Consider the following 12,584-nt stretch of genomic DNA (forward strand, 5'->3'; position numbering starts at 1 on the left):
AAAGACGTTTTCTTGCACTCCTTGAAAAGGGTAAGAGGAGGCTGGAGAATTGGTCATTCTCTCACACCTAAGGGCTTAGGTGCCCAGACTTTGAGCGCTTTGCCTTGAACGCAGCCCCAGCCTCTGTGAGGAGGCAGGGAGCGCATGGCGAGCCAGAGCAGGGGAGGGAGAGTGGGCGGGCTACCCCGGGGCTTTCTACCGGCCTCACCTGCAGTCTCTCCCACCAGATCTGGCGGATGATCTCCCGTCGCTCGGGGACGAGTTTGTACTGGATAACCTCCTCCAGCTCAGAGAGCATGTGGCAAGAAACCATGGCCTGATGGAAGCAAATCACATTCCAACTTAATACGGCATGAACAATCCACAGCCAGGATTCATTTCAATCATTCCTTCTGGCGACAGGGTATCTGCTGAGAACACACAGGCATGTTCTCAGCGGCCTGTGAGTCCTCACTGGCCCGCGCTGATAAAAGAACTGAGATGAGCCTTTAAAACGACACTGTGCAGAATGCTCGACACTCACCCCATATGCCCGACTGTAGCTCTCTCCTGCCATAGCAGTTAGCTCTGCATCCAGCAGGTCCCTGGCTTTGTCGATACACTGGAAGAGAAACAGAGAAGCCTGGAACTGAGCCATGGGCTCGGGAGCCGAGCGTGGTCTTAGGCTTCCTAACTAGTTGGAGCTTATCCGTTTCACTTAAATGCTAGTGATGGAGAGAAAAGTTCACTGAAGAAGGAAAGAAGCCTTTTACCAGATTTGCAAGGCTAAAGAAGAGCATTATCCAATTTCCCAGAAAAGACAGAACGCATGGCAACCAAAAGCTTAACATCCCGAATCCTAGGTAACAAGGGAAGGAATAGGTATGCTGAGAATCACTGTGTTCTCAGGACGTCAGGGTGGCCCAGTCGGCTGAGCGTCCGACCTCGGCTCAGGTCATGATCTCACAGCTCGTGGGTCCGAGCCCCATATCAGGTTCTGTGCTGACAGCTCGGAGCCCGGAGCCTGCTGTGGATCCTGTGTCTCCCTCTCTCTTTCTGCCCCTCCCCTGTTTGTGCTCAGACTCTCTCAAAAATAAATGATAAACATTAAGAAAAAGTAAAAAAAAAAAAAAAAAGAAAGAAAAGAATCACTGTGTTCTCGTGTCTCAAGACGACAGCTTGCGGACCTGCCTTCTTTCATCTTTTCCTTGCTGGACGTATTTGTGAAACTAAACTGTGCAAACCCTTAGTAGCTCCAGGTGGCCATCACTGGCTTCTAAGCGTCTTGTCCTCATGCAGGAGTGCCGTGGCTCCTGGCAGAGGAATGTCCAGACCTGTCCACGTCACAGGCGCTTCTGTGCCTGTGAAACGACGGCCCAGGCCTCAGTTCTCATCATGTAAGCCCGAGCTCAGGGGATGGCCCCAGGACTATGGTTTGAGTCTTGTGTTTCCTCAACTCAAGACCCCGCATGCAAAGCTTTTCCTTTCTCGAATATTTGAGCTTCGTTACTGTGCCCCCATCCCTTGGGTGCTCGGGTCATTTACCCCAGCACCTCACCCAAGACAGCCTGGTGCCTGTTAGGATGTGACCACTTTGTTCTTTTATCCCGTGAGCCAGCACAGGGTTCTCAAATACAGAGCTCCCTTTCCCAGGCCATCGCTATGTGACACGCCTGAACAGCCGAAGAACCTGGAGACTGACCTCTGCAGACGGGGCTGCTGCTTCCCAAACCCTCCTCGGGTGAGACACACAGCCCTTCTGTACTACAAGGGACGCTGCTAAAGCAGAGCGATCAGAGGGTGCAGTGCTGACCCGAGAAGCGAATTCCAAAACCACGTAAATGGCAAATTCCAGAACACCTCTGTCCCTCTTAGAGCAGAAAGTGGCCCTGGCTGATGTGCTGGCAGTCTTCTTGTGAGTCTTATGCTCCAAAGCCTAGATTCTGATGTGCTCACAGAGCCGAACCCCAGAGCGGAAGGACATTAGCCCATTTCCACAGGGGCTGCGTGCCTCGGGACTGACAGGGCACAACTAATTCCCTTTCCTTTGCTAGACGGTCCGAGCACACGTAGGCTTTTACCTGTTGCGCCAAGGAGAAGAGGTCCTGATGCAGTGCCAGCACGGCTCTATAAAATGCCCCATCGTGGGTGTCCCGAGGGATCATACAGGTATATTCCTCCATGCTGTCCCACTGACCTGCACGCACACACACACACACACACACACACAGAAACAGAGAGAGAGAGACAGAGAGAGAGAGAGGGGAGAGCATTAGGGTGGTCAGCTTGCTAGGATGCTAAGGTAGCAGCTCAAATTGGCCTTGTCATTGTACCTTGCATTTAGCTTGGGGTTCGAACGAGACGGGCTCGTGCCTGACGTATCAAAATCCTGCAGAGACTCTATACCCTACAGGGTTGAGCGAGCCAGTGTAACAAACAAAGCCACATCTGTCTTCCAAACACAGGACTCCACTGCTGCCCCAGGGAGCTCCGTGAAAGATGGGAGAAACCCAGTGAGTGCAAAGCCTACCTGTCAAGAGGCTTTAACGTAGCACCTCATTAACCTAGAGGACTCTCTCAGGTTTCCCTAGGTGACACGGGATGGCTTTCTTCCCTACTAGCAAAGCAGCTCGCAGTTCAATGGTACATTGGAAATTACATTTTCCCCTCGACGACTGAAAGAGGCCATTACCCAGACAGGGGGCAGGATTAGACAAAGAGCTCGCCCGCCTCACTCTGGCACTACCTGTGCCTCAGGAGGGAGGAGATGAATATTTTAAGAGGTTCTGTTAGAACAGAAAGATGGGCTGGGTCATAGCACAGTGGTCTCCGTATCAGGGCACAGACCGGGGAAAGGGCTACATCCAGAAAGAGACATTGACTTCCCCTGACGGGGGGGGGAGCACGCATCAGATGCCAGCGTTTCCAAGACCATCTGCAGAAACGCTATCAGCCTCATTAGCGGCAGACTGCAGGGCAGCCGATTTTACAAGGCATTTTCCTGCCTTTCACTCCAGACCATCGACTCATTCATTCTCGGTGCCTCTGGGCAAAAGCAAATGGCAAACGATGACTCCTCAGGAAGCACTTTGTTTTTGAAAAATGTCCTGGATCCAGCCCAGAGCTCATGAATGGAAAGGATATAAGCTCTGTGACTCAAGAGGGATGGAATGGAGGTAGAGGGTTATGTAACTTTCCTCTGGACTCCACAGGTGAAGCTTTTCACTTGGGGCGTCCTGTGGCTTCTGTCCCCGCTTATTGAGAACATCTCTGGACCAGACATTGGTAATCTCAGCTGGGGCCTGGTGTCAGAAATCTACACTTGTCTGTGGGGACTGAAAGGAGATTTCTGCCTTAAAATACTCAGGGAGTAAGGGGGGTATCAGGCAGCAAGGAGGAGAACAGAAAATACAGAACTGTGAAAATGTTTATAAGTGTTGGAGAAGGTGAGGGCATATGGGAGTTCGTTATACTATTCTCTTCACTTTTATATGTGTTAGGAAAGTTCTAGAATAACAGTTAAGAAATGAAAGTAGACAGACAGCTGTCTTCTCTCTTTATTCCCGCTAGGGGTAAAGACATGATGGGTGGAGCTCCAGCAGCCGTCCTGGATCATGAGGCGGACTTGAAAATGGAGGTCCCACGCAAAGCGGAAAATATGGAGAGAGGCTAATGGCAATGGAGCCAGACACTAGGTTGGAAATTTCTACTTCTAGATATTATTCGTAAGAGAGAAAAATAAACCAGTAATTTGTTTAGAATAAACAAAACCTCACTAAATATGTCAGTTTTGATGCTGGCTGGCTGGTTTTCTTGGCTTCCCTGGCGAGGGCCATTTTTACCCGTGTCTACCAAGTCAGTCACGGTCATCAGGTAGAAGGGATGGGTGGGAGAGACAGACGTGGGTACAGGCTCTTTGACACTTCTGTGGACCTCACGTTTCTACCTGTAACCACAGCTGCCTTGATTTTTGAATGCGGGCCCCCAGCCACCCCCTCCCTGCCCCGATGGGGGTGCCTGGGAGGGAAGCCTCACCTAAGCCCCAGGCAGCTGCAGCGGCCATCCGGGCCATCTTGGCTTGGGTCTCATCGTTAACCAGGGTCCACTTCTCACAGCACTGCTGGTGGAGCTGCCCCCTGAAGGAAGAGAACCAGACAGTTGTGTTACCCGAAACCACTTCCACAACCTGTGCGTCATCCTCTCTGGCCCCCTGGGTGAGCTGGGGCCGGCCGTGAACCGGGAGCCTTCAAATAAAAAGCACCCTTGACTGGGTCCTAAGATATAGGAGAAGTGGTCGTTGACTTCTTTCTACGGCCTGGTGGCTCACCATTTGTCGGCGGATGACTTTATCGAGGCTGGGGACTGTGTCTAACTCTGGGATCGGAGATGTCCTGGGCATCCTGACCCCTTCATAAACACTAAGTAGCTTCTTTCCTAGGCCAGTGGATTTTGGGCTCTTTCCCCTTAGCGGGCCTACAGAGAAAGCAATCTGAAGAGACACAGCAACATCTGGACATTCATCTTGGGCTCAAAGGTTTAGGGAGAACGGGCTCTTGAAAGTGTGATACAAACGGCTGTGGTCTGAAATGAGACACAACTGAAATCCATCAGCACAGGACGAAGAAGGCTCAACCGTGGTCACGCCCACCAGAAACCCAGATGCTCGTTCCCGGATTTTATACGACTGCCGTTCGCGTGGGGAAGGACTATGAGATAGCGAGATCTGAATGGTGCTCAAGAGACTTCAATCCACCAAGAGGGCAGAAGCCTCTCGAGAAGCGAGACGTCCCGTTGACTTCTGACACCGTTGCCTTCCCATGTTCCCCTCCTGAATGAATGGATGTCAAACCTTGCTGGTGGGCGGACAGGACCCTCTGTTTTTCTGTCAGCTTCAAGACTCAGCTAGGAGACTCTAATCCTTCACGCTTTCCAAAAGAGACGCTGCAGCATTTTTTTTTTTTTTTTTTTTTAGGATGTTCTAACTTGGTCTTGGCAGTGGAGTCAAGAGAAAAGGTACAAGTTCCAAGTGGCCCAGATCAGAAGCTGTGTGGGACACGAGCTACACGGTGTGTGGTAAAGGATGCTGAAGCCAGTCAGTTCTGAAGGGCTCTAGGCTGAGCTCACCGAGAAGCGGACTAGCGACCACCGCTAGGACAACTGCTCAGGGCCGTGATCCAGCACGGTGGCACAGCCGTCATTAACTTCTCTGGCGCACGATCAAGAGAGCCGGGGCCACGACATTCTAGTTCAGTACACAGCTAGGATCAAAAAGAGGAGGAAGGGGAGTGGGCCGCCTCCGTGCCCTAAGCACTCACTGAAGCTCGGTGACGGGAGCAGGATGGAGGTCGCTGTTGGCTTCCTGCCATCCACCCCCAAAACCTTCACCACTGGGCCCTGTAAGGGGCGACCTTTGAGCAGCAGTTCTCAAACTGTCTGTGCATCACAATCCTCCGGAGGCTCCTTCAAACAGATTGGTGGGCGTCACTCCCTGAGCCTGACTCAGGAGGTGTGCACTGGGGCCTAAGAAGGTCCATGTCTAACAAGTTTCTGGGTGATACTGACACTGCGGCCCCGTGTCTGAGAATCACGGACTCAGCGGCAGATTTTTGTTGGGGTCCTGCCTAGACGTCGGGGAGGAAGCTGCCTGATCTCTGAACGGTTCTTCTAACCCTAGATTTCAAATCTGTATAGCTGGGGGCCACAGGCAACTCAGCACCCTCCAGTCTTGTCAGGACCACCCAGCTCTGTGCCGTAGGTCTGCGGACCCAGCTGTGCTTTTCATCTAGAGGCAGGGAGCGAGTTCAGTGTGAAACACCACGAACTGTTACCTGAAAAGACACAGCAGGGAGCAGCGGCCCCCGACGGCAGACATGGGCACCGCCTCCAACCCGTGGCCGTGTTAATAGCTGCCAGCACACACAGAGGGGGGTTCCTCTCCCATCAGCATTTGTCACAAACAAAAATGCAGAATACACTGAATCTTAACGCTCAAAGGCAAGGGGAGAACAAAATCAAATACATAAGAAAATATGAGTCTGTGTGGGGGGCAAACAGTACGATCTCTTTTCTGGTACCTCTCACGGCACTCCAGGGAGAACTGGGTAAAACGCCTCCTCCAAGACTTTGACCTTCCCACTGAGCACAGGGGCAGAAAGCTCGGAAAGTGTTCTTTCATTTGAACACCTAAGTGGCAGACGGCCTCTGATCTCGCTCCTGAGCAATCTGTTCTCTAGGACCTAAGGGCCTGTGAAGGAGTAGTTAGGGAGAGAGCTTACTCACACTCACCCTGGCAGCAGGTGTGGCTGTGTGTGCCACGGGGCTGGGCTGGGGGGACCAGCTCTTGCACTTAGCTTCCTGGGGCAGACGAGCAAGGGGAAGGGGTAGGTTCTTAGCTCACTGGTAACCCCTGGTCACTGCTGACGCCGCCTCTGCGGGCGTGTTCAGGATACATACTCGAAGCGAAAGCTGCTTAGAAATCGCACGTTCGATAGAACTGACCGAACAAACCATGTGAGAACCCTGCAGGTGATCAGGAAAAGGATTCTGCTTCATTCGTCTCTTTTCAAAATCTCTTTCAGCCGGCCGCGTTGCTAAATCCCCTGGTCAGCATCACCAGCCACTTACACTTTATAGGTAATTATGGAACTGGAACGAATCCAAGAGAGCAGAGGCAAATGGGACCCAGCCCCGCCACGGCAGGAGACCTGGATCACTTAGCTCTTGGGACCCCGCAGGCAGGCTGTGTCAACTTCCCCGAGTGTCACAGGGGACTGGACAGAGTCACAACGAAAGCCTCTTCAATATATCCAAGCTACCCCTACATAACCAACGCAAGAAAGTGCTCGTCTCGAATTCCCAAAGTGAGAAGGGGGCTGGAAACGGTCTTGAGGAGGAAGAAACAGTACGGATGGACTTTGAAAGGGGGGCAGAGTTTCAAAACGTGGAAAAAGGAGCAGAGGAGGAAGTGGGTACACTTCAGGAAACTGAATCGACAAACGCAGAGGAAACAAATTCTGTGGAGTTTGAAGAGCAAGGTTTGGCCAGAGCTCAGATTATGAGGTAAAGTTCACTGAGAAACGGGCTGGGGTCACAACACAAAAGACTTGGATGCTAGGCTGTGACACTTACATATAAATTCAAGGGCAAAATGGAGACGCTAAAACATTTTAGGAATTGGTTAGAGTTGAATTTTAAGAATGTTTACACCTTGTTTTTTTTTTTTTTTTAATCTTTCTCTTAATAGCATGGTTGTATGATAACCAATTTGAAAGTGGAAAAAATTGTTTTTGAAATAACGTGGCTAGTTTTCAACATACTACTCTTGCTTTAGATCAGTACCGTCCAATAGAAGGTTTCTAGAGTGATGGAAATGTTCTCGATCTGCACTGTCCAATGCACCAGCCATCAGCTGCATGTGGCTGAGTACTTGAAATGTGACCAGTGTGACTTGAATCATTAATTTTATTTAATTTTAAATAGCCACACTTGGCTAGTGGCTACAGCAGTTTTGGATACCTGTCGGACATGAAAAACAAAAAAACCCTTAGTTGTACAAACTAATGAGGCAGATTTGATACGCTATGCTTCCTCATTTATTGAGATGAACGACTCATTAGGAGAATGCTAATTATGGAAATAAATAATAACATTTCAATCTCGCTAGTAATGGTTAAACCAGACAAACCAATTTCAAGCAATTTTAGACTATTATCTGCATATATGTGATCCAATGCCTAAGGCTAAAATCATTGACATTAAATTTTCATGCAGTACAATTAGATCTTTTGTCTTAGGAATACAGTAATAACTTTATATTAAGAAGTAAAAATAGCCATCGTTTGCCAAAGAATATCTACAATTAGGTACAGACAGAATGTGTAGTGGGAGAGCGTTCTGCGTTCTTCTTAGAAGACTTCCTTTGATTTTTCTCCAATAATATTCTTTAAACTGCCCAAGGTATAACATTTCAGAACAATCTAAATTTGCCTATTTAGACAGACTGAGATTTCCTAATAATAACAAAACGGAATACCGTGAGGCCCTTGAGAAAACGAGACAGCACTTCAGGGAGTGACGGGAGAGTGGCTTACACGTGTTAAGTGAAAAAACAAGGTGCAAAGAGGTGTGCAGAATTGGCCATCATAATGTATATGGGGCACCGACGCGGACCGTCACCGGGAGTCTCCACAAGGACCCGGCCTCGGCGCCTGCGGGTCTGGGTGGCTGCGGGACAGGGAGAAGACTTGGTTTGCACAGTTCCGTCACTGTTTTGTACTAGTGGATTCTGTACCATGGTGGATTTTACCTTTTCAAAAATACAATGCTTTAAAAATAACTGATTACAAGAACGTAGAGTAAAAACAAAACAAAACAAAACAAAACAAAAAAACGTCCTTCAGGGACAGAGGCTGCCAATGCAGATCCAAATGCGAGGGTGCGGGCCTGTGGAACTTCCCCCAGACGGCTCCTTGGAGGCCTGGTTTCAGGGAAACCTTAGGCTTTGGGTTGATCTGACCTCTGAGGAGCTCTGGGGGTGTTCCAGCTTCCCTTTATTCTGGAAGCTAAAAACTGTAATTCCTTTCGTCCTCACTTCTGCACCTAATCAGACTCCAAATCCTGTCAACACCGCCTCCTAAACACCTTGGGATCCAGCCCCCTCCCTCTCCCCCTTCTCCCCTTGGGTGGCCTCTGAACAGGCCCTTCCAACCCTTCTCTGGTCTCCCTTCGATCCACTCTCTTAATTTGCTCTGAAAGGTTCTGTGTATAATGCAAACCTGCCAGTCATGGCCCTCCAACTCCTCGGAGGGCCGGTCAGTAGCCTTAACTCCTCACGTGGTATACACCCCACGCCACCTGGCCCCTGGCGACCTCTTCTGCCTCCCCTGTTACCTCTCCACATTACACTTGACCCTCCGAGCCACATTGAACTTTCAGAACCCTGAACATACTGTGTTCACTCCTCACTACACACGTTCAAGTTAGGTATCACTTCCTCCTGGAAGCCTTCCAAACGCTTCTACGCCTGGATTAGGGCCCCTTCTATTTCCCACAGCCCCCTACACTTCCTCTTTATTACTGTATTCGCTCTGTACTACTGCAGCCCAGTTACCTGGCCTGTGAGCTCTGGGAAGGCAGGGGCTGTGTCGCCTGGTTCGCTGCTGCGTCCTTGGGACCTGGCACAGACACTGGCCATGAATAGGTGCTCAGTAATTACTGGCTGAATGGGTACATAGGGGCCCTCCGGTCTCCTGTCTCAGAGAAAGTCTGGATAATCCACTCGTGGGGAAGCAGCATGGCATTTCAACTATTTAAAACTATTGTTACAGTATTTCAGCATTGTGACACCTGGGGGGCTCAGTCGGTTCAGTGTCTGACTCTTGATTTCGGCTCAGGTTGTGATCTCACGGTTCGTGAGGTTGAGCACCGCGTCGGACTCTGTGCTGAGAGTGCGGAGCCTGCTTGGGATTCTCTCTCTCTCTCCCTCTCTCAAAATAAGAAATAAAAATTTAAAAAACATAGCATCTCGCCACTGTACTGTGGCCTTTTGTTCCAACTATTTAAAAAGACTGCACACAGGGGCGCCTGGGTGGCTCAGCCGGTTGAGCATCTGGCTTCGGCTCAGGTCATGATCTCACAGTTCATGGGTTTCAGCCCCGCATCAGGCTCTGTGCTGACAGCTCAGAGCCTGGAGCCTGCTTTGGATTCTGTGTCTCCCTCTCTCTCTGCTCCTCCCCCGCTCATGCTCTCTCTCTCTCCTTCAAAAATGAATAAAAACATTAAAAAAAATTTTTTTTTAAACCTGCACTAGATGCTGGGAAACAGAATAGGGACCATTTTCCCTTCAATGTCCCCCCAAAAATCCCCAGACCGAGACCTCGGCAAGTGTTTGCAGCTAAACTCCCCATTCCCCTTCAGTGTCCCCCAGTCTTAGTCCTCCCTTCAGGGGGGAGGGCAAGGCCATCCTGCTCCCTCCGGTGGTTAAAGTCGTCTGCTCAGACCACTGTCAGTGTACTCTCTGGCTTTAATGACTATCTGCGATATGCTTGTCTCACGAGCCTCCTGATGGAGGGAGGCCTTATTTTCTGTGCCTCTTTTATGTCTGGGGCCTGGCAGAGTGCCGGGCACGTAGTAAGCATTCAATATAGATGAAGCATCTGAAGAGGGTGGTAACTCGTTCTTCTCTTCCAAAATCATTAGCAAGAACTAATAAAGAAAAGGCTGCACAGTAAGAACGTGAGGTCTGCAGAGTCAAGGTCAAGAGGCAGACGGGAAGGAGCAGGTGTAGATCCTAGCAGCTCACCCAAGCCCGCCCTGTCCTCAACTTACAAAGTCTAGGTCTGAAAAAAAACCTCCAAACAACCAAGGTCTAGATGATCCCCGGGAAGATGCCCAGTGGAACAAAGAGGAGTGTCTTGGGTGAGAACTCTGCGTGGGGGAAGCCCTCCAAATCCGAAACCCCAGAGAGGACGTCCCCGGCGGCTCACCATTCCCCCAAGGCCTCGAGGCAGCGCATGCGACCCAGCATGAGCTCTGGGTCGTCCTTGTTGGTGTCCATCTTCTTGTCGTAGGCCACGAGCGCATCTTCCCACTCATGCAGCTTCTCGTACCAGGTGGCCTGGATCTCCTGCCAGGTGGGAAAGAGAGAAGACTGCTGTGTGCATGGAGAGCTGGAGAGCAAATTAAAATTGCACGTTTTAAACCCTATGCTGCCTTTCCTAAGGTGCTAGATGCTTCCCCCGTCACCGTATGTCCTGGCTTTGGTGGAAAAGAACTTCAGCATATCTGGAGGCAGCTTGGGTGGCGGTGCGAACACAGGTGCCTTGGCACACTGATGGAGTGACCCTGTGATAACCTGACAGCAGATGGCGGGCCATGTCCCCGTGCCCCGTCACGTCCTGCCCAGACGCAGGGGCCACCAGAGCCCCGGCAGGTGGGGATGCGATGACAGGGGAGATCCTTTGGGACAGCAGGAGGCCCCGACCAGAGCTCCTGCAAGGATGCCAAGGCCTCGGTCTGCCGGAGTGCAGGCCGCGGGCCACTGGACCGGGAGCTGCTTTCCTGACGGGGCCGGAAAGACCAGGCATATTTGCACATTTGCTGGAGGAAAATAACTCGAATTTTTAAAAGCTCCTGATTCTCTGCATTTCTTAATGCATTTTTAAACTTTCAGGAAATACTGATTTAAAATACGATAGAGCGCCACCACTTAAAATTCTTTGGAAAACCTTTCCTCCCCTCTTCGACTCCTGCATCCAATGTTCCCTCCTGCTCAGCGCCTGGCAGGTCTGCCAGTGTCGGGGGCCAGAGGATGGTTTCCATTACCCGGACAGATGGTGCGCCACGCTGAAATTCAGTGCTGGCCACGTGAGGAAGAGGGGCCACAGGCTAAAAGGGGCAGACTCCGGCTCTCCAAATGGTCAGGGGACAGACCGCTTCCCGAGACGTCTTTGCCTGCAGCCACCCCCCCCCCCCCCCAATGTGTCTTCTGGGCTTCTTCCTCACCAGCTTAGTGAACGGCTACTTCTCTACAGGCCAGGGCAGTGGCTCTCCAGGGATTTCGCTAACAACAAGAGGAGTCTGCAGCGGATTCTGTACGATACGATCCAGGGCCCACCCGCGCTTCCCCCCATTGCCCTCCTTTCCTTTCTGAAGAAAAGTCTTATTTGAGTGGTATTATTTGAGTAGCCGACCGCTACTCTGCTAAGCTCTCTGAAAGGACCTTTTCTTCTCGAACCTCCGTAAGGAGGTCATTTCTATTTTCAGTCGTTAACTCGTGCCGACTTCCCCTTAGCGGTTCTTGGCACAGCCGATCCCCTCGGCCGCCTCTGCACGAATTCCGCTGCCCGACAGCCCTCTGCCCTGTGTCGGTGCACAGGAGGGTTCACCCAAACCGGCCTGTCTGGCTCTGCAGAAGGGAAAACTACTTAAACTTCATTTTCCGAGGCTGTTTAGAAGAATATGAGAGAGAAAACTTAGAAGCGTGGCTGTAAAGACAGCGTTAAAATGAAAAACGCTAACATTGGGAAGTAAATGATTTCTACCCCAGCGGGAAAGAGGAAGGGGGCCGGTGACCAGTGAGTGGATGGCACACGCTAGGCGCAGACAGGCAGAAAGCAGAGGCAGCGGCATATGGAGCAGGTCAGGCAGGGGGCAGGATATTTTGAATTGCAATAGATTGCAGAAACTATAAGGTTTAAGCAATGAATCACACGAAATTCTAATGAGATTGCTGTTACATAAATTGTGCTGAGAAAGCGCAGGTTCTGCCAAGAAAAGCCAAACCATTGTCAGGCTTAATACGCTTCAGCTCCCTAAATATAACAGAAAATCCACCACGGGTTTAGCAACAATCCTGGACCTAACGGCCACCTTTAGAACCTGGAGACAGAGGAACTTGCACTTAAGGCTGGCGCTCTGAGCCGCTGGGTATTAGCTAGCTGCTGGCAGGTCACCCGAATGCCAGATGGTCATGGGAGCTTCGTTTCTATCGCCCTTACTGCGGCCCAAGCTCTAGGGAGAGCAAAGGAGGAGAATGAATGTCTTTGAGAGACTACGTTAAGTGCCCTCTCTGCAATCAAGGATTGAGGCAAAGGTGGAGACGTAGT

General features: G+C 50.7%; 1 protein-coding gene across 2 annotated transcripts in view; it reads right to left on the reverse strand.

The window, feature by feature from the left end:
- The window catches only part of MTOR (mechanistic target of rapamycin kinase), a 134,569-nt gene that overhangs the window by 30,972 nt on the left and 91,013 nt on the right, over positions 1 to 12,584 (reverse strand). For both annotated transcript variants that reach the window (XM_045475601.1, XM_045475603.1), the window contains exons 30-34: positions 10,464 to 10,603; positions 4,015 to 4,115; positions 2,061 to 2,176; positions 524 to 601; positions 209 to 316 (exon numbers count right to left, since the gene is read on the reverse strand). In XM_045475601.1, the coding sequence (XP_045331557.1) occupies positions 209 to 316; positions 524 to 601; positions 2,061 to 2,176; positions 4,015 to 4,115; positions 10,464 to 10,603 (543 nt within the window). The remainder of the gene's footprint in view (positions 1 to 208; positions 317 to 523; positions 602 to 2,060; positions 2,177 to 4,014; positions 4,116 to 10,463; positions 10,604 to 12,584) is intronic.

Source organism: Leopardus geoffroyi, chromosome C1 (genome assembly GCF_018350155.1).
Source record: "Leopardus geoffroyi isolate Oge1 chromosome C1, O.geoffroyi_Oge1_pat1.0, whole genome shotgun sequence".
NCBI classification, from domain to species: domain Eukaryota; kingdom Metazoa; phylum Chordata; class Mammalia; order Carnivora; family Felidae; genus Leopardus; species Leopardus geoffroyi.